The sequence below is a fragment of the Hevea brasiliensis genome, chromosome 6, assembly GCF_030052815.1.
Source record: "Hevea brasiliensis isolate MT/VB/25A 57/8 chromosome 6, ASM3005281v1, whole genome shotgun sequence".
Taxonomy (NCBI): domain Eukaryota; kingdom Viridiplantae; phylum Streptophyta; class Magnoliopsida; order Malpighiales; family Euphorbiaceae; genus Hevea; species Hevea brasiliensis.
The window spans coordinates 2,143,858-2,163,634 of NC_079498.1; the positions used below are offsets into that span (position 1 = coordinate 2,143,858).

The 19,777-nt window shown below is 29.4% G+C and overlaps 1 protein-coding gene across 1 annotated transcript; it reads right to left on the reverse strand.

Annotated features, from left to right (window-relative positions):
- Nucleotides 1–1,700: 1,700 nt before the first annotated feature.
- Nucleotides 1,701–6,956, reverse strand: LOC110665576 (glucomannan 4-beta-mannosyltransferase 2). The gene is made up of 9 exons (XM_021825775.2): nt 6,152–6,956; nt 5,909–6,007; nt 5,488–5,740; nt 4,271–4,381; nt 3,622–3,758; nt 3,400–3,513; nt 3,109–3,308; nt 2,817–3,032; nt 1,701–2,271 (listed from the first exon to the last, which is right to left on the reverse strand). Exons 1-9 carry the CDS (start codon nt 6,479–6,481, stop codon nt 2,112–2,114), a joined length of 1,620 nt encoding a protein of 539 aa, XP_021681467.2. The 5' UTR covers nt 6,482–6,956; the 3' UTR covers nt 1,701–2,111.
- Between the last annotated feature and the right edge of the window lie 12,821 nt (nt 6,957–19,777).

Sequence of the window (19,777 nt, forward strand, 5' to 3'; positions counted from 1 at the left end):
CAATTGTTGAATTTAATCAAAACTAAAATCAAATTCGAATCGAAACCAAAACTTAAATCAAGAGGGTTTTGCGATTTAGTTCCAATCCCCTTGAACCAAAACCTAACCCTTGTCCACCTCTATCTATACGTTAACAAAAATGTGGTTGGAAATAGATGCATATCAAAATCATAAAGGCAAAGTTAGGATATATTCTATGCAAAAGCACAATAATTTGGAGAATGTGATTTTATATAGCCAGCTGGAGAAAGGGATGGGCAGGCAGATAACATGTTGGTCTTGAGTATAGAGTTCTACTAATTTCTAATTAACATTGGAAACTAGAAATTTGTATCCATTTCAAGCCACAGAAGCTTTTCTCCATGTATGCTTAAGCATTATAGAGAAAATTGATTGGGCCTAACACATCCCTTCATACTCAAGTATGAATATTTGGAACGTGAAATAAATCTCATCTCCCTTTGAGCTAACTTTTAGGGTGGAGTTAAACCTGATCTATTTTCTCAATAAACATATATCAATAATTCTTTGAAAAGAAAACAAAGCTCATCTACAATAAGGTAGTGCATTATCTTGAATGTTCTAATGCTGTGGAAGACATGTGCGTTAAAGGGGCTTCAAATCAGATCTAACAGTCACAGAAAGGTTGAGATGATGAATGGCAGATGCTAATGCTATGAGCATTCAGTCCATTGTTTTCACCCATTTTCTTATTCTAAACCTATCATAACAAGTTGCTTTAGAAGTTTCCATAATCTATGACTTGAAATTATTAACTATTTTTTTAAAGAGGCTAATTATTGTTTTGATTCCCAAGAAAATTAATAAAGAAAGAGAGAAAAACAATTTTTTTTTTACCTTCCCAAAGCTCTCAAGCAAACTTTAGTTTATTTGTATACATTGGCTGTAGTTACATATTATGATTGTTACTCCATTGTAGATGATTATGATGATGTCCTCCCTTTCTTTCTCTTTGATTGAAGTGTAAAAAGGGTTAAGCATAGATAATTGACGCTTGTTCTTGAAGAAACCATTTGAGCATCTTTTAAGTCCTATCTTAATTTTAAAAGTTGATTCCTCAAAATAAAAGATTACCCTTTTGCTGCCAAAAGGGCAACACAAATCCCATAAAATAAGAAGCACTGAAATACAAGTCCAGATTGGATAGTATTACAGGACATCATTCATGTCACAGGCTACAAATAATTGGGAACATGACATGAAAAGTGAGCATAAGGATGTCTTCCGTTCCAATGTCTTACCAATACTTGCAAAGCATTTCTGAAATCAAATGAAGATTAGGAATGATTAAGTGTGTTTTTATCCATTTCCAAATACTTGGCTTCCAAGACTAGTTAACTTTAATTCCCTTGCTAAAAGCCTGTCAATGAGAGAGCTTGTGTTCTGATTCAATTATTACAAATATAAAATATAATGCAAGAGGCTGAAGCATTTAATGATATGTTCAATTGCAAAATGGGAGTGGCATTCCAAGAAGGTTTTTGCCAGGTACTTGCATAACTGGGGTAAGCCCCTTGTGATTTGGCAGAAAGTCTTGTGCATTGATGGACAAGCTCCTTCACAGGATTTATATAATTGTGTGGCATCAATTTAATATTGATTTTAGCAGAAGAAGTCTTTTTCATTTCATCAGATTTGCAATACAATCTAAAGAGGAAAAAAAAAAGAAGTATATGATATGTAGAAATAATAAATTAACTTTTATTGCAAATATAACTATGGAAAACTAACAACTGGGGACCAAAAAAAGAAAAAAATAATAACAAAATCTCACAATTACAAGCAATCTATTTAAATGAAATATCATTGCTGTTTCCTAAAGCATATGCTGTTTCTGCTGCCTTCTATGTCCTTGAATCTGTATGGTGTGTATGCAAAACAACAGCATTTTCTCTGAGTATTTCTTCTTTTCTACTTTTTACTTGAATGATTCAGGTTTAATTTTTTCCAGGATGGCATGAAATGAAATTGTAGGAATTGCAATCAAATGCTGCTAATAGATCCCCACTTATATATTGTGTGCAGAAGAGAAAAAACATTAACACAAACATGAAAAACCCCAAATCTGCTGCGACGATTTTTCCATGTCACTAGCTGGGGATGATGGTGCCAACATAGCCGATTCCGGTGATAAAGAAGGTGATAGTTTGGAGGAAGAGATATACAAAGTAGTTGTTCTTGCCATGAACAAAATCATAACATCCACACAAGAAAAGGAATGCTGCAAATCCCAGCTCCAATGTGTTGAGCCTGTTAAAACAGCAAGAAAAACAAAATACTTGTTAAAAGAATCTAACCATATATTTAATCTAAGATCAAGATGATAAAAAAAGAAATTAAAATGGATGATCCTCTTGCCAGGTATTACCGGAATATTGCATTCGTTATGCTGAATAGATGCTGGTATAACATCTCTACATGAATAGATTCTTAAACATATCTATTGTCTTATATATGAACTATTAAATAGTCTGAAATTAGATATGGCAGGAACCCTGTCTGCTTGCAACTGAAACTTTAAACAAATCTTCTTAATTATATAAAAAAATGTATAAAGATTCTCAATTACTGCTATAAATTAGTGGGATTTGGTTGTATTGACAAACATTATTTCTTTATGTTATGTGGATTTGGTAGTTTGGTCATTTGCTCCACCATTCAGAAACTGACATACCTCTCTTAACAGAAAAGCTATTTAATAAATGTCATAAAAATGAGACATTCACCTAAAATGATAATTATATGAACTGATCATAAAAAGTGTGACAAGATCAGTAATGTTCAAGAATGTTTACCTGTCAGTAAATTTGAATCGAGGTCTTTTAAGTGTTTTGACGTTGGTCTTGTTCTTGGAAGCATCTGCATTTTTCTGAAGTGTATTTCCCAGTTTTTCAGTGACGACCCACTCATTAGCTCTTCCTGCTTCTAGCAGACCGATAAATGTTGCTTTCGTTCGGTGCAAGGACATCACATTCTCAAACAGGATCCAATAGAACAGTAAGTGAATTGACCTGCAAGTTGAAGAATATGTTAACAGTAGACTTTCAGCTGAAGCAGGGAGATTGTAAATGAATCAAATGACCATACCTTGGAGTTCCTACTGAGTTTAGAATGGTAATAATGGAAGGGATGTAAACAGCTCCCCAGATTGGAACTTTAACCTCAGGAACCAAAATGGTCAATGGAAGAACAACACAGTAGAACCAGAAAGTGACCATATGAGCAATGATCTTGCGAACGAAGAAGAAGCTGTAGATCACATAGACCTTCTTCCAGAATTTAACTTTCTGAAATGTTCAAATGAGCTTAAATTAGAAAAATAGTTACTGAAATTGGAAACAAATCAGAAGTGCTATAAAATTCTTCTTATGAACTAACCTTATTTCTAACTATTTCCATCACCATTTTCCTGAACAGGTTGGCAGGACCACAAGACCACCTGTGCTGCTGGAACCTGAAGGCCTTGAAAGTGCTTGGCAGTTCACTTTTCACCTACCCCAAAAAATAAAAGAACAAAAAAACACTTAGTTAATCAGTAATGACAATAATTGCAATTAGCCAATATTAATAATGACAATTAGTTAATCAGTAATTATATACTTGTAGGTCACCAAGGTAAACAAATTTCCATCCCCTGAGACTAGCTCGGACAGCAAGATCCATATCTTCCACGGTGGTTCTGTCCTTCCAACCACCAGCCTCATTAATTGCAGCAATTCTCCATACCCCAGCAGTACCTGTATTACAGTAAATTTTTCATAATTAAAATTCTTCATTATCACCATAAGAGTACAAAGACAATTCATGCAGCATATTGGTTGACAAGGTACACATGTGAAATCCCACTTGAAATTTTATTATTTCTAAACTAATGCAAGTAATGTCACAAGTCACTGGAAATTTTAGACAGGTTGTTAACAGTCTCCTTCATTGAAACTTCACTTAATCTTCTAAATACAAGCTTTTAATGGTTCAAATTTGTGCTGAAATTTTCCAAGTTTGAACTTAAAAAATAAAGAAAATTCTCAAGTAGTAATAAAAACAATCATCATCACCATTAAAGGTGAAGAGACTGAGTCACTTATTCAAAAATTTTGTATACCAGTCAGTAGTCACTCTCACATAGTAAAGACTTTGAACCAGTTCTAGCACAGGTCATCCTAGTGGGAGTTATGGGTAGCCATTAAAATAAGCATGAGCAATTTAGTTAAGCAATGCACATTACACGCTACCCTTGCTTGGTAATTACCATTGAAGCCAAAGAATGCATGAGTTGATGACCCAACTTCTTGCTCCACAGTGAAATGATAATCCAATGACATCTCTTGCATTCTTGTCAATAAGCATTCATCTGCATTCACTGCACAAATTTTCCACCAATTATTAGCATTAGCATTCCTAGAAATCAAAATCAACTATCAAAAATAATCAAATTTACCCATATTATTAGGGGCTAATGAGACTAATTAGACATTTTGTCCTCATGTGACTCAAATTAGATTTTGCCACGTCAAGGAGAGAGAGCATGAGCGAGTCTCTTTATGCAACGTAACGGACTTTAATTTCATTTTTTTTATTTAATTTAATTTTTTTAATTAATGTACTATAAAATGTACAAATCGAAGTGTCGGCAATTAGGGTAGGGGGTCCCACCCATGGGCTTCTATAAAGCGGCACCTGACCAAGAAGTGGCGGTAGCTGATGCCACTGGAACTTTAGTAACACCAAATGACAATATTGCCCCTAAAACCTAAGGGGCAATTTTAAAAAATGACAAGCAAATACAACACAAATATAATATGAAAAAAAGAAGATTTTAGTTTAGCTTATTTATATTTATATTAAAATCATGTTAACCCATTTATAATACATAAATATTTATCTTTTGTTATAGATTAATTTGTCAATTTAATTTAATATATATTTATAATACACTTTATTATTTATATTATGTATTGATTTGTAATTTATTAACTTATTTTGATCTATAAATTTGATTTAATTCGCTAATTTATTTTGACCCTATAATTATTTTGACCAATTAATACATAAATGTCATTATTAGTATTGGTAGGTAAAGTAATCAAGGGATAGAATTTAGGATTAGGAACCATAATTCCTCCCAACTAATCACGTTAACATGCTCATAGGAGTTGCTATAGTTGGTGGTGTGATTTACAAATTTCCTATTTTGCCATTAAGGGGGCCAAGGGAGTCAGGGCAAAAGTGACCACCAACCCGTGATTGGTGTGTTTCTAATGGACCCCACATAAACCTCATGCAAGTGCCGAGTAGTAGTAGTCTGCTGTCCAAAACAAACAGAAATTTTACAAAGACCAAATTATGCAGAGACCACCGACACTCGATTCTGTTAGAATTTAATGGATCTTAATGGGATTAAGATACACTAAACAGGATGAAACATTTAAGTTGTTATGTGTTGATGTAATAAGATTATGAGCTTACCAAATCTCCAGCGAGCTTGAACAAGGGCAATGTCAGGATTGTGGACCAAGAAAGGAATGGCACGTCTGAGATAGTCAGGTTCAGGCTGGAAATCAGCATCAAAGATAGCAACGTACTCGCAATGTTTAACATAGCTTCTCTTAAGCCCTTCTTTTAAAGCTCCAGCTTTATAACCTACTCTGTTCTCTCTGATTTGGTATGTTATGTTTATTCCTTTGCTTGCCCGTCTCTGGCACTCTAGCTCCACCATTTGCTGCAACCCAAACATCATCATCATCTATTCATTAGCCAGACTAAAAATAACAATCATGTGATTCATTTGAGCTTTTTTGGAAAAACCCAGATCAGAACCGGCAAAAGTGATATATAACCCCCAAGCTTCATAAGTGCAGAAAATGTGAAAAATAAAGTTAATGAGGACCTTGATCTCTGGGTCTGTTGAATCATCGAGGACTTGGATCACCAGACGATCCGCTGGCCAAGAAAGACTACATGCTGCCCCAATTGAGAGCTTGTAAACCTGTCACAAAACCGCACTGATAAATACAGGTTAACAAGAAGAAAGAAAAGCCGTCAAGCTTGTTCAGACTCTCCTGTAAAATACCCAGAAGGAGCGAACTGAATAAACACAGAACAAGAAACATAGACAGAAAGAAGCAGAGACCTCTTTTTCATTGAACATTGGGATTTGAACGAGAACAACAGGGAAATTCGAATTGCCTGATTCCAAATCTTCTTGCAAGGGTTCCCACTTGTAACGTTTTTCTGGTTTCTTCCAAAACAGCTTAACAATGATTATAACAATTCCCATGTAAAGCCTCTCCATGAAGAGCATGAGCGACATGGTTAAGCAGATATAGACCCCAAGTTTCAATAGAGGAACTATCAATGGAGCTTTGATTAGCTCCCAAATGAGCCCAATTTGGGCTCCAATGTCATCTCTCGACACCTGGTATGTTTCTGGTATAATGAATTTTGGTGAATCTTCAGCCATCTGTTTTTCTGTGTAACAACAGAGCAGAATAAAACAGAGGAAAATAGGAGATAAGGTGATGATGAGTTAGCTAAATTCACTAGCAAACAAACAAGGTGATTACAAAATAAGAACTATAAATCTGTTTCTGATATGGGGATTGAATTGTTAACAATGTGGATGAAATGAGGGTGTATATAACTCGTACAAATCCTAGATTAACATAGAAACTGAGATCAGAATAGCAAAGCCCAATTCAAGTATCTCCATTTTTCTTCTCTCCTTTTCAACTAAAACAAGGAAAGACGACAAAAAAATTCTCTACTTTCCAACTCTTTCAGAGGCTCCTCTCCCACAATCTGTCCCTGCAATAATACTTCTGTTTCTTTGTAGCAAAATGAACCAGAGGCAGAACAGTATTGAGGCAGAGGAAGAGAGAGAGAGAGAGAGAGAGAGAGAGAGAGAGAGAGGTGTGACTTGTATGCGAAAGAGAAGGGCAATAGATAGAGAGAGAAATATGGTGTTTTATAGCCAATTTTGGTTGCTATTTGGAATTTAATTACTCTCTCTATGGGTAAACATATTTTCATTGGCAAAATAAAAAAGAAAGAATCTTGGGAATTATTGGGAAGGGTAAAACTGTCATTCAAGAAAGAAAAAATCTGCACAATTACTGCAATAGCCTTTCAAAAAATTTAACTCTTGTTGACCTGGGACAAAACCATCCAATGCAAGCCAAAGTTTGAGGACTTTCACTTTTAGTTTTAGGTTAGAGAACTTCAGGTTCAGGGTCATGTTGTTAGCAGGCTGAGGCTGTACCTGATATAGCTTAAAAGTACATCTGTCAGGGTCAAATGCTCAAGTGAAAAAAAAAAAAAGCAGTGAGGTGAGAGCCAGGCAAAATTTAGAAAAGGAATGGATTCTTGCATCATATGGGCCAACTTTGTCTCATTTTGGCTAATCTTTATTCTTTGCATTTTCTTTTTATCAAGTGATGTCTTGGGATAGGTTTTAGGCAATTTAATATTTTTTTTCTGATCAGAGAAATACATATTTTCCACTTTATGAAAATTTATTAAAAAAAAAATAAAATATATTATTTTACATCTAAATTTTATTAAAAAAATTTAATAATATATTTAACTTTTATAAAAAATTTAACATGTTTTAGGATTAAAACCCCAATCAACAATTTTAATAGAGAAAATAATTATTAGAGTTTGAATCTCTTATATTATGTATATATTATCTGATAAAGGATCTGTTTCACATTAGTGTTATAGTCACTGGTAAAAGAATTTTTAAATATATCAATTAAAAGTATTTAAAAATAAATTTAAAATTAAATTTGGTATATTTTAACCATAAAAATTTTTAAATAATTAAATAATATTTTTTCAATATCATTTAAAATAATTTTTTTGAAAAAAAAAAACATTTTTTATATCCCATACACAGTTCTAAATGAAACTAAGACACTCAAGAATATGCTACCAAATGTTAATATTATATTTAATTAGAACCTTGCTGCTGATGGTAGTGAATTATAATTTGAAACATATTTAAAACTAGAGAAAGGTAGAAAATTGAAAAATGGTTGGAAAATCTACTCATGCATATAAATACTATAATTGTGATTTATCTATCTTCTTGATTTAATATTCTCTCTCTTTCATTTCCTTGAAGTTCAATTTTCAAGCATAAGTGATGGAATTTCATTTTCTTTTTCTTAAGAATATAATCAATGTAGAATTCCTTTTGAAAATTTCAATGAACTATATATAGAAGGATAACATTTTATTTCTAAACACTAGAAAAATCAACTGGAGAAAAATGCAACCCAAAATCCAAATAAATATTAAAAACAAATAATCCACTTTGAAAAAAAAAATTGGAATAAAAATAAAAATATCCTTTTTCAATTTAGAATGTAAATCATATAACATTTTTTATTGTTTAATTTTTGTAATATAATTCTTGAGATTTAAATGAGTCTACACTTACATATTTTTCTTTAAATAGATAATATTAGTTGTAGGCAACAAGTGAAATAATTCAGTGAGCCAGCATTCTACTCATGATATTTAAGTTGTTACATTATTAAAAGATAATCTTATAATTGATCTCAGAGTTAAGATTATGGGTTCAAATCCCTCAATTGGCTAATATTCTTCACAATTTTAATAGGTTTTTTATACGGTGATGAGCACTCGACTCTATATTAATTAATAATTAATCAAATCAATAAGTGGGATGTATAAATATTAGCTTAAGTTAAATTGGAAAAATAAATAAATTAGTAATTTTTTTTCCTAATTTTAATGAACATTTTTAAATTTTTTAAAATTGGAATAAAAACTTGTCATGTTTATGTTAGAAAATAAGGCTTCATATGAAATTGTAATTAGAATGTTAAAAACAGGGTGGATTTGAAATTTTTTTTTTTAAAAGTATTATTTTAAATATATTTAAAAAAATAATTTAAAAATCATTTTACTGTTTTGAAATTTTAATGATTAAAATATGTAAAATTAAATTTTAAAATTTTTTAATTTTAATATAATATTTTATAAAACTGTTGAAATAATCATATGAATTAAATTTTAAATATGATACTTATTTTTTTAAGAGAAAGTATATATTCATAAAAGAGAAATCATTAAATATGTCGGTGCATATATATTATTTTTTATAATAATATAGAACTCACTTTTTATATTACAATGAGAACTTCTTTTTCTACGAAAGAGAGTGCTATTTTATATATGTTAAAAATATTTTATAATTTTCTAATTAAAATCTTAAATTATAGAATCAACGGAGCAGAAAAAGGAAATAGTAAAGTTTTGTTGGTTTGTAGCATTTGATTTACATTAATCACTCCGCACATGATGCCACCCCTTCAGCTCTTCTACACTGCTTACTTGACTACACCCACTAAATTACAAATCCTTCACCCGCCATCTTTCAATTTTTCATGTCGTTCTCTCACTCTACATTGTTTCTAGACCATGAGTTATGATTTAAAGCTCTTGAAGATAATTTTAATAATATTAAATTAAAATTTATTTTATAACTCTCTGGATGGATAGATTTTTTGAGGACTAATTTAAAAAAAAAATAGAGAATTTCATGATTTAAATTTAAATTTCAAAGCTCTTATATTATAAAATAACTATTTAATAATTAAATTATTAATTTAGACACACTCACTTGGGAAGAGCTGAAGGGGTGACTATTAAGGAAATATAGATGATGTGAATCAGTAATACAACAAGTGTATGGTGGCTAGTAATTCTCTTGTCATTAAGAATGATGCAAAGGAATTTATTAGCCTCTTTGGTAAATTCCTCCAAAGATATTTAAAAAAAAAAAAAAGAAAAATCAAAGTAGAGGACTGGTTCAAAATGCATAGCCCATGTGAATTTGAAATTTTCAGAGACAATGGAACATGCAATTGCAGAGAAATTTTATCCCTCCAACAAGCATATTTTTAATTTATTATTGAATAAATAAGAAAGGGACCCCTCACTTGCAATCTTTTCTTGTGCTTTCTTTGTAGTGGGGAATGGCATCATAATTTCTTTTTAATAAATAACTATATATGTTAATTAATATATATTTTCAATTGGATAAATATTACATAGTCTTTAATTAATAGAATATTATATCTCATTTTTTAAAATTATTTTATTTATAATTTTTTTAATATTTTTTTAAATAGTATGAGATAAAGAATAATTAAATTAAAATATATTTATTTAATTTTAATAATTTAATTATTTTTTTAATTACTATGTAAAATAAAAAATAATATAATTCAGAGCAGTAATCAGAGCATGTGAATCACTAATGACATGAAATTTAGGGCTTTAGCTTTAATTAATTAATGACCAATATCTCAGGGTCATTCCTGTCATTTTGTCAAATTAATTTTGGAATATTTTAATTTCCATTACAAAGTTAACAAATTAATGCTTCCTCAAAATCCATGATGTCACAGTGTTTCCACTATACTTAATTTTGTCATTGCCTAATCATTGACTTGTGAAAACACAATAATACCATACATATTATTTTTAATAAATATCTTTATCACACTAATAATTATTTTTTAAATTATAAAATCTTAAATTTGAATTCAACTTAAAATTAACTATACTAAAAAAAAAAATATTATCCCAACATATAAAATTTGTCGTATATTAAGTGAATTTAGAAATAATTTTAATAAAATAATAATAATAAATTAAATTGCAATGTCAGAGTTAACTGTCTCAATAATTAGGATTTAATTCATCCACCTATTTAATGAGATTTATTCAATTAATAAGGAACAGAACTTTACTTTTTTAATTAATTAAGATTTTATTTTGAATAAGAGTATTTTAAAAATAATAATTCTAAATTCAATAAGTCAATATGGAAAAATATATTTTTAATTGAAAATGGCTAAAAATGATAATTAATTTTAAAGTGAAAAATACCATTGATGGTAATTAAAAAAAAAAAAAAACACCCTCCTAACTTAAGAAAAAATTAAAGAATAGTATGCAGATTGTGATAAATTGGTCAAAGGGTATTTTGCATTAGGGTTTTGATTTATTTAATAGAAATTAGAAGGGTGAGGATTTGAATTTGAATCTATCGAATAAATGATATGTCTTTGCACATAAAATTAAGTCAAACTAGATAGAATTTTAGTTTGTTAATAACCCTTATCTCGTTAGAAGCTAGTAGGATTAAGCATTTGGTTCAAGTCAAATCGAATTGAATAGTTAAAATTGAATTAATCAAATTATTATATTTTAAAAACTGAAGTGAAATGCATGAAAAATCAAATCACCTTAATTTGGTTTAGTTTGAACTGATTGGTTTTTAAACTTTGATTTTTTTTATTTAAATTTTATTTCAAGTTATTTGGTCTGATTTTAATTTCAATTTGAATCTAATACCCATTAATCAATGAAATCAACAAATTTCTATATATAACAATACATATAATACATATATTCCCTATAATAATAAAGCAATTCGGTTTAGTTTGATTTAATTGATTTTTTTTCTTTAAAATTGAACTGAAATTTTTAAAATTTAAAATCAAATCAAATCAAATTATCTTAAAAATCAAATCGAATTACTAAATTAAGACAATTCAATTTAATTTATTTAATTCAAACCAAATAATACTCACCCCTAAATGCTAATAGAGATTTATTTCTCCTCTTGCCCTCTTATCTCATTTCCCTCTTATTTTCTAATTTCTATTTCTTTTCCTTTTCTTTCAGTCCTTTTTATATCAAATTTCTTTTTGTTTTTTCATCACTAAGTACTTATTTATGAGATCATTTGATAATGTGTGTATACATATATATAGTCAAGTTTCTTTAATTAAGATTTATAAGATTAGTGGTTTTATAATATAATATTAGACGATTGATTCAATGATAATAAATTGATAAATTACTTTTTTTTTTTAAGTCAATGAAAATACAAAATGTGTTTGCAGTTAAAAAGCTGCTTCTACATACATTGATTTCTATTACAGAGGATTAGGAGATTAAAAAAAAATTACTTTTTGGAAAATTACTATTTTGAATGTGATTAAAGTTAAATTTTAAAAATTATTTAAAATTGTCATTATTAAAATATGTATTAAATTTAATTTTAAATTTCATATTTAATATTATTTTTATTAATATATATAAAGATATTTTTAATACTAATTTTAATAATAATGATAAACGTACGCAAGGAAGTCTCTGATGGTTTGCAATTATTGTCGGTCGGTTGATTCTTCAACCTTTGGATTCCATTTTCCTTTCTGTATATATATATATATATTATGCTTTCTTTTCAAATAAAATAAACTGGTTGGAGAAAAAAAAAATTACCACAGTATTAATTATTTAAATAGTTATTAATTATTAAATATTAATTATCGATAATTAATTATTTATATAGTGATTTAAAGTAATAATATTTAATAAAAATAGTTATTGAATTCTGATCAAAATATTATGTTAAATTTTATATTAGAAATGATAATTTTTTATAAACTATTATCTTAACTTTTAAATATTAATATAAATATTATAGTATCAAATAGTATAAATAAGAAAAGTAGATAAAACTTAAAATTTATTGCCCAATAGAATCTTAATGTTTGAAAGAAGTTGAAGTAAAAGAAAAAGAAAAATGAGAAGTTTGAAGTTAAATTTAACAATCCTTTTTATTAATTAATTTCTTTTTATTAATTAATTTATCATTATAAATACTTTTACTTTTATATATTTTTATCTTTATTAACATTTTAGTTTCTCGATTAATAACTAAATTAATAAAAATAAAAAGGATGAAAATATATGACGAAATTAATATTTAAAAATATATTTATATTTAAATATTAATTATAATACAATGCAAAAATTTTTAAAAAATAATTTATTCTTTTTCTTAACCATCAAAATAAGACACTCTACATCATAAAATATGGTAATTTTGTAATCCAAAAAAATTATTATCTTTTGATGTTGACATATATATATATATATATGAAGAGGGTAGTTTGATTATATATATATGAAGAGGTTAGTTTGATTATATATATATGAAGAGGGTAGTTTGATGATGCAAAAGCTAACACGATTGCTGATATAGTGTAATGATTGAAGAAGTTAGAACATCGTTGTATAAATGAAGAATGATATGAAGAAGGAGGAAATTTAAAGAGTATAAACAATTGTTTAGCTATAAAAATGTCTTACTACTGATAATGATGCACACACCTAACCCTATTATAAATTCTAGGGTTTAAGCTTACAACTGCTTCTTCAGGCTTACTTGGCAATTGTCAATGTTGAAAATTGAATCTTGTAATTAATTAAAGTTTTTATTTTCTTTTTAAAATTATGGATTTGGAGAATGAAAGAGTGAAGTAGAAATTTCACCCTCCTTCCAATAGAAAACATGGAGCTTAATTAACTTTGTTTAAGTCAAAGTTTCCCAACTAGGGCACATCAAATTGTGGCAAATCAAATTGTGGCAAAGCAAAGAGTGATTAGAATAAAATGTACGTGGGTAAATCTATTAAATATATGAATTTTATATGTTTATATTTTAAAAATAATATGGATCGAGTTTAAGTAAGAATTTCTTATACTTTTAAATAAAAAATAAATAAAATTAAAAAATAAGATCATATAACACCTCTAAATCCTTAAATAAATCAAATGTATTAAATGAATTATAATATTTTTTAATTATAAAAAATGAGAACTTTCTAGGTATGATGATTCTTAATTTAACTCAATTCTATATGAAGAGACCTATCATTAAACCCAAGATAATATCCAGTAAAATGAATCATTGGACAGCCCATTATTGCCTCCCAATGAAGTTCTAAATAAAGACAATATTTAGTTATTCTGCTAGTGTGGGGAGTCAAATTAAGGTGGAATAAAACCATCTCACTAATTTAATCACCACCAAATTACCATACTGAATGGTATTAAATGAATTATATATTCTTTTGATTCTTTTACCTTTTTAGCGAAATTTAAATATTATCTAGAAAATAAATATTATATGATTATCTATGTCTTATATATTCTTTTTAATTATAATAACTTATTTTAAAAAACCATTAAAAAGAAAGAGTATTTTCAATGGTATGAATGATAGCTTTTATTATTATTAATTAAGATTTGATACTATTGTGAGCATTCTAAGATTATTTATTTTAAATGTATTAAATTAATATGAAAAATACATCTAAAAATTATTCGAGAAAAAGAATTTAATTTTAAAATATAAAAATTGATATGAAAATACTTTTTTTTCTGTATTATTGATTTTGATTGAAATTTGAATTTAAGAGATTTGAAAATACATTTTAATCAAAAATTAAAAAAAAAAAAAGAAATGGCGTGCTCCAAAATCAACTAGGGCACAGGATTTCCATTATACAGGTACTGCAAATTGAAAAAATTTTAGTGAAAACCTCTTGGTTGACTATCTTTCTTGGAAAATCAAATTTTTCTTTTTTTTTTTCTTTTCTTTTCTTTTCTTTTCCCTGCTTTTTGGCCCATTTCCGGCCTTGTATTTGTCTACTTTACAAATGCGTTCACTTTACTTTGCATGAATTAAGTTAATGCAAAGTTCGGTATTTGCAACCGCTTTTATCCACACCTTATTTTTGTCTCTGCTGTGTAGACACAACCACTGAATCTCGGATTTTGATTTCCTAAATCTAATGCTTCATTGATATCTTTTTAATTTGTTTTTTTCCCCAAATCTCCACATTTTTTGTTTCTGAGCAAAACCCAAGTTTTCAATTCTTCAAAATTTTCTCCTACATGTTCTTAGACGGTCGGCCGCTGATTACTGCTTTAAGATTTCGTGTTCTCTAATGCTTCTCTTACTGATATAATTATTCTTTTTAAAACTGTGAGGTCTTGAGTTTGAACTTTTTAATTTAATAAAGAACAAGTAATATGTTATAGGTTACCGGGATTTGTGCTTTGATTGCATGATTAGGGTCAATAGTCAAAGATTTTCCACATGCTTCTTAATCCAACAAATTAAAAAATGCTGCTTCCATTACAGATTTTCTTGATAAGTTTCTTATAATAAAGGGATTCTTTTACTTTTACGAATCTGGTATGAAATTGATGTATTAATGCAGCTTAACCATCTCATAGAGTATGAGCTAGAGAGACCTAGTGTAGACTTGTCTTCATCTTTGGGATTGAAATATCATCAGCCTATCAGTATCAGTGTAAAAGTTAATTTGAATGTGAATCCCACATAAATTATGCATGCCCAGTATAGATTTGGCGCTAAATTGCTCACTGTTTATGATTGGAACAATGACTATATTAGCAATTATGAACAAATTTGAAGTCACTTGATTCATAAACCCAGACAATATTACATTGATTAAGGAGGAACATTTAATGCTTATCAATTTCATTAGTGTTGACATTTTTTATGATAATTCATCACAAAAGCCCCCACATGTCATTAACATATTGAGACAGAGAAAGATTTGCAGTTACTTTAGTTTAAGGTGATGGACTAGATCACTATAGAAGCAATTATCATATCTGCCAATGAATGCCCCACATTAATACTTGACAGTGATAGTGGGCCTTTGTAAAAACAGTTCTGCTTCTGCACCAACAAGCTATGGTTTTCAGGCAACTGTAGCATAAACACTTCTTAATTTTGTGCTGTCATCATCGAAGCACCAACTACATTTGTGCCTATTAACTCCAGACAACACACTTTATCTTGCTCCCTCAACCAAGCAATTATAAAGCCACTACTGTAATTGCTAACCCATGAGTGAGTGTATAATATAAACTCCATTAACTGCTTTATCAAGCTCTCACAGTTCCCAGCCAAAAGAATTAATCCTCACTTGTAAGTAAAAGAATTCTTTCTGAATGTAAGCTAAACACATTACTAAGCTCAATGAATCCAGAAATAATCCTCTTGATTAGCACCTAGGCAAAGGCTAATGCGATCACATCGCTCACTTGAAGCACACTACATGATATCAGGCCTCAAGTGGGAGTAGTTTTGAGTTTGGTTGCACACAGAGCATAAGCCTCTACTGCTACCCTGAAAACCTCCAGCAATAAGCAGTGAGGCTGTATCACAAGTTTTCATGGATATTCAAGATTGCATTTGTTTGATCAAGATGGGAAAATCCAGAAGAACTTGAAATAGCGTTTCTCTGGCCCTGACGGGACATTAAACTGCAATTTCTTTGGCAATGGAGCCTAAGATTTTTTCCAACAAAAAGAAGATCTTTCCACTGTCTGCACTCCAACCTATTTGCTGCTTCTTGACATAAAATATTTAATATCATTTGTTTGCAAAATCTCTTGACACAACACAATGCAACGGTTGAAACCTGACTCAGAACCTTTATGGCTAGTGTCTGTAGGCTGGGTTTTCAAAACCGAAGTTCTCCCCACCATGCAAGTGCATCTGAATCCATTTTATTCCTGCAATCCACTGAATCTTCTTATGCTAAGGATCCTTGTAGATGCCAGTATGAGCTGAGCAGCTGTCAAATATGAAACTGTTGGAATTCTCGGGCCAAGGTGGTTGGGGCACAAGTTGGGCTTGGATTTGGAGTCCCATTAGGCCATTTAGTTTGGTGCTTCCCACAGGCTCCACATCCATGTGCCATATTCTTCAAAGAGTGTTGTTTAGATGTAATTGGAAGCCAGCCACCTAACGTTTCACACCAGATTAGGCCTTCGTTCTATCCTACATTGGTTCAAAAGCCCCAGCCCCATGCTTCCAAACACATGGTTTATCATTTATCAATGGCATGGAGCTGATCCACAGCAAGGTTAAAGGTTCGAATTTGGAGTTATGAGAGGATTTTACCTGAATATTATTTTCAGTTTGAACATGAATTAATCCTATCCGTATGCATAGATATTACATGATTAATCAAAAAAAGGTATAAAAAAAAAGTGAATCCTCAAAACGTAACATAATAGTCCATCACTAGGTTTTTATCTATTATCCCTCAGATACTGATTATGAGTGATATAGAGGATTTCAACTAGTTCTAATTATGAAAGGAATTGGTTGATCTAAGAACTGCATTATTCCATGCCCCCACTCCAAGCAGAACAAGAAATCCTATTAGTACGTTGGGATTAACAAGTTTCCTAATGTTCATTTTAGTAACCTCTAAAGAAAGATTCTGTTAGAGAAAATTCTGTGTCAACGTTTGAGAATCAGAACAAAGCATGCTTTGTTTCTAAGTATAGATGACAATTGACAAGAGAAAGAAAACACTGAAATTGATCCAGAAAATAAAGAAATCACCAATTGTGTAGATATGTTCTAACTATATGTTTAGAGAGCTTTATATGATACGAAGAAATATTTTGAGAAATATATATATATATATAAAACACTGTAGAAAAGATTCGATCCAATTTATATATATATTATTAATGAGGACAACTAATATAGCGTTGTCAATCTCTACCTCTGGAATTTGTACAAATTTCTTTGTCCTTACAAGCTTCTTAATCAGCAGATCTCCTATTAATAGGATTTTTAAATTTTAGTTTTAATTTATCATATATTTTAATTATAAAAATTTTCAAACAGTAAAATAATTTTTAAATTATTTTTTAAATAATATTTAAAAGTTTTTTTTAAAAAATAAATTTTAATTTTTTATTACAATTTTAAACGAAACTTGAATGAGGTTGAAGGATATTATTATTATTATTATTATTATTATTATTATTATTATTATAAGTGATAAAATAAAAAAGAGTTAGAAGAAAAAAAAAATGATAAAAAAGAAATATTAAAAAATTTACAAATTTTATAATATTCGTAGGGGTGCCCCACTGCTCGAAGACTGCAAGGAGTATCAAGCAAATGTCCCCACTTCAGTGGAAGCAAATCAGTGGTCAGTACACCAATTTGGATTAGGGCCAACATTTATAACCCAACCGCTTATGTGCAACGACCCAAGCCCACAATGCACTACTGGCCTAACAATTTGGTGGAACTTGTTTACGAATCAAGTTAATCCCAATACCGAAGCAACAAACACCCACCTAGGCTCTTAATTACATATAAATGAAATCAGAAATCATTTTCTGATGTGGGACTAGGATGTTATGTACTCCCTCACCTCAACTCTTTGACGTCCTCTTCAAGGCCAGATTGTAGAACAATAGCTCAAAATCTTGGTCCACAGGTTCTAGAGGTGACTCCACCTACTTGCCGCGATAGGGCACTTGGTCTCGTACAACACTTGGTTCCACACTCAAGATGGTAGGTTGCTTTGATGCCAGTGTCTATACAAGCATGCATGGACTACCATTCTAACAACTGAGGGGGGTTGCACCTAAGCAGATGATAATCTTTATATTTTATCCAATGACCAAGAAAACAACACTACTAACGATCGAGTTCTAGGTTCTAATTTTTAATGTCCATGCGATTGTACAATAAAAAAACAAGCAAGAGTTGAGTAATCGAAAGATTTACTGTATATACACTCAAAGGGAGATAAATTATTGATGACTAAAGTAAGAACTCGATTTATAGTGTGAACAGCTGTTAGAGTATTGCTCAGTCCTAAATTTTTTTAGAAAAAGAAGAAAAATACAATAATTATTCATATGATTATAGGTCTATAAGTAAATTAATTTCATTTATTATACTAATTATCAATCCAAATAAAATATACTTATCGAATCCCATAAGATATGCCTAGCTAACAGTCAAAATTTATTTTTAAATATTCATCATTCTTTCTTGAAAATTTAAAAAAAAAACCATATATTTTTATATTAAATTTTTCACTTAACATATTTTATTCTAGATTGCGTATATTGGAAAAATCTGATCATCGGGTTTAGATGAACATTATATACTAAGTTTTTTTTTTGGAATTTATTATTATAATGAAATAATCATTGCTTATGAAAAAAAAAATAGAGTAGAATGAAAGAATTTTATTTGATTGAGCAATTGAAAGTCAACTTTTAACTTTTAGACTTTCAACAGCGAGTCACGAATGTTTAATAAATATAACTTTTATATAAACGGTTCAAAATTACAATACAATATTATACTGCTGAAAATTTTAATTTTAATTATCAATTTCATTTTAATCACTTCTCATTTACTATTCATTGATTATTTTCAAGCAAGTTTAAGAATGCATCCTCGATGTTTTATTCGTGTATTAAAATAAATTATCTCTTGAATGCTAGTCTCAAGAATATGAGATTCATTATTGTTATTGCTCGAAGTTCATTAGGACATACTCTTGGATGATATACTAGCAGGTTCACAAATCCTTTAACTTTGGAATCTTTAACTCGTAGGGAAGATATGTTGCTTACTCAGAATAAGGGTTTTAATCCAGTTCTTCTGAAAGGAGATTCTCATATGGTCATATCCATGGCTAAGGGAGGATTCACTTATTGTGATCTTATGGGTATCTTCAATGATATTTTTGTTTTAACTCATGATCTTAATGTAAACGAGTTTCATTTTGTGCATAGGTAATGTAATAAGGCAGCTTATTTCATTGCTCAAAACATATTCTATAGGGACTATTTTACTTGTAATCTTTTGAAAAAATTTAACTATGTAATATTTTCTTTGCCTGTTTAAGGCTTAATAGATTAATATTAATTCTTGACAAAAAAAATAATTCTTCACCAATAATAATAATAATAATAAAATATTGGCCTATAAGATAAGAAGCAAATCCACATGTCAATTAAGCTTGAGAATGAGTATTTATTA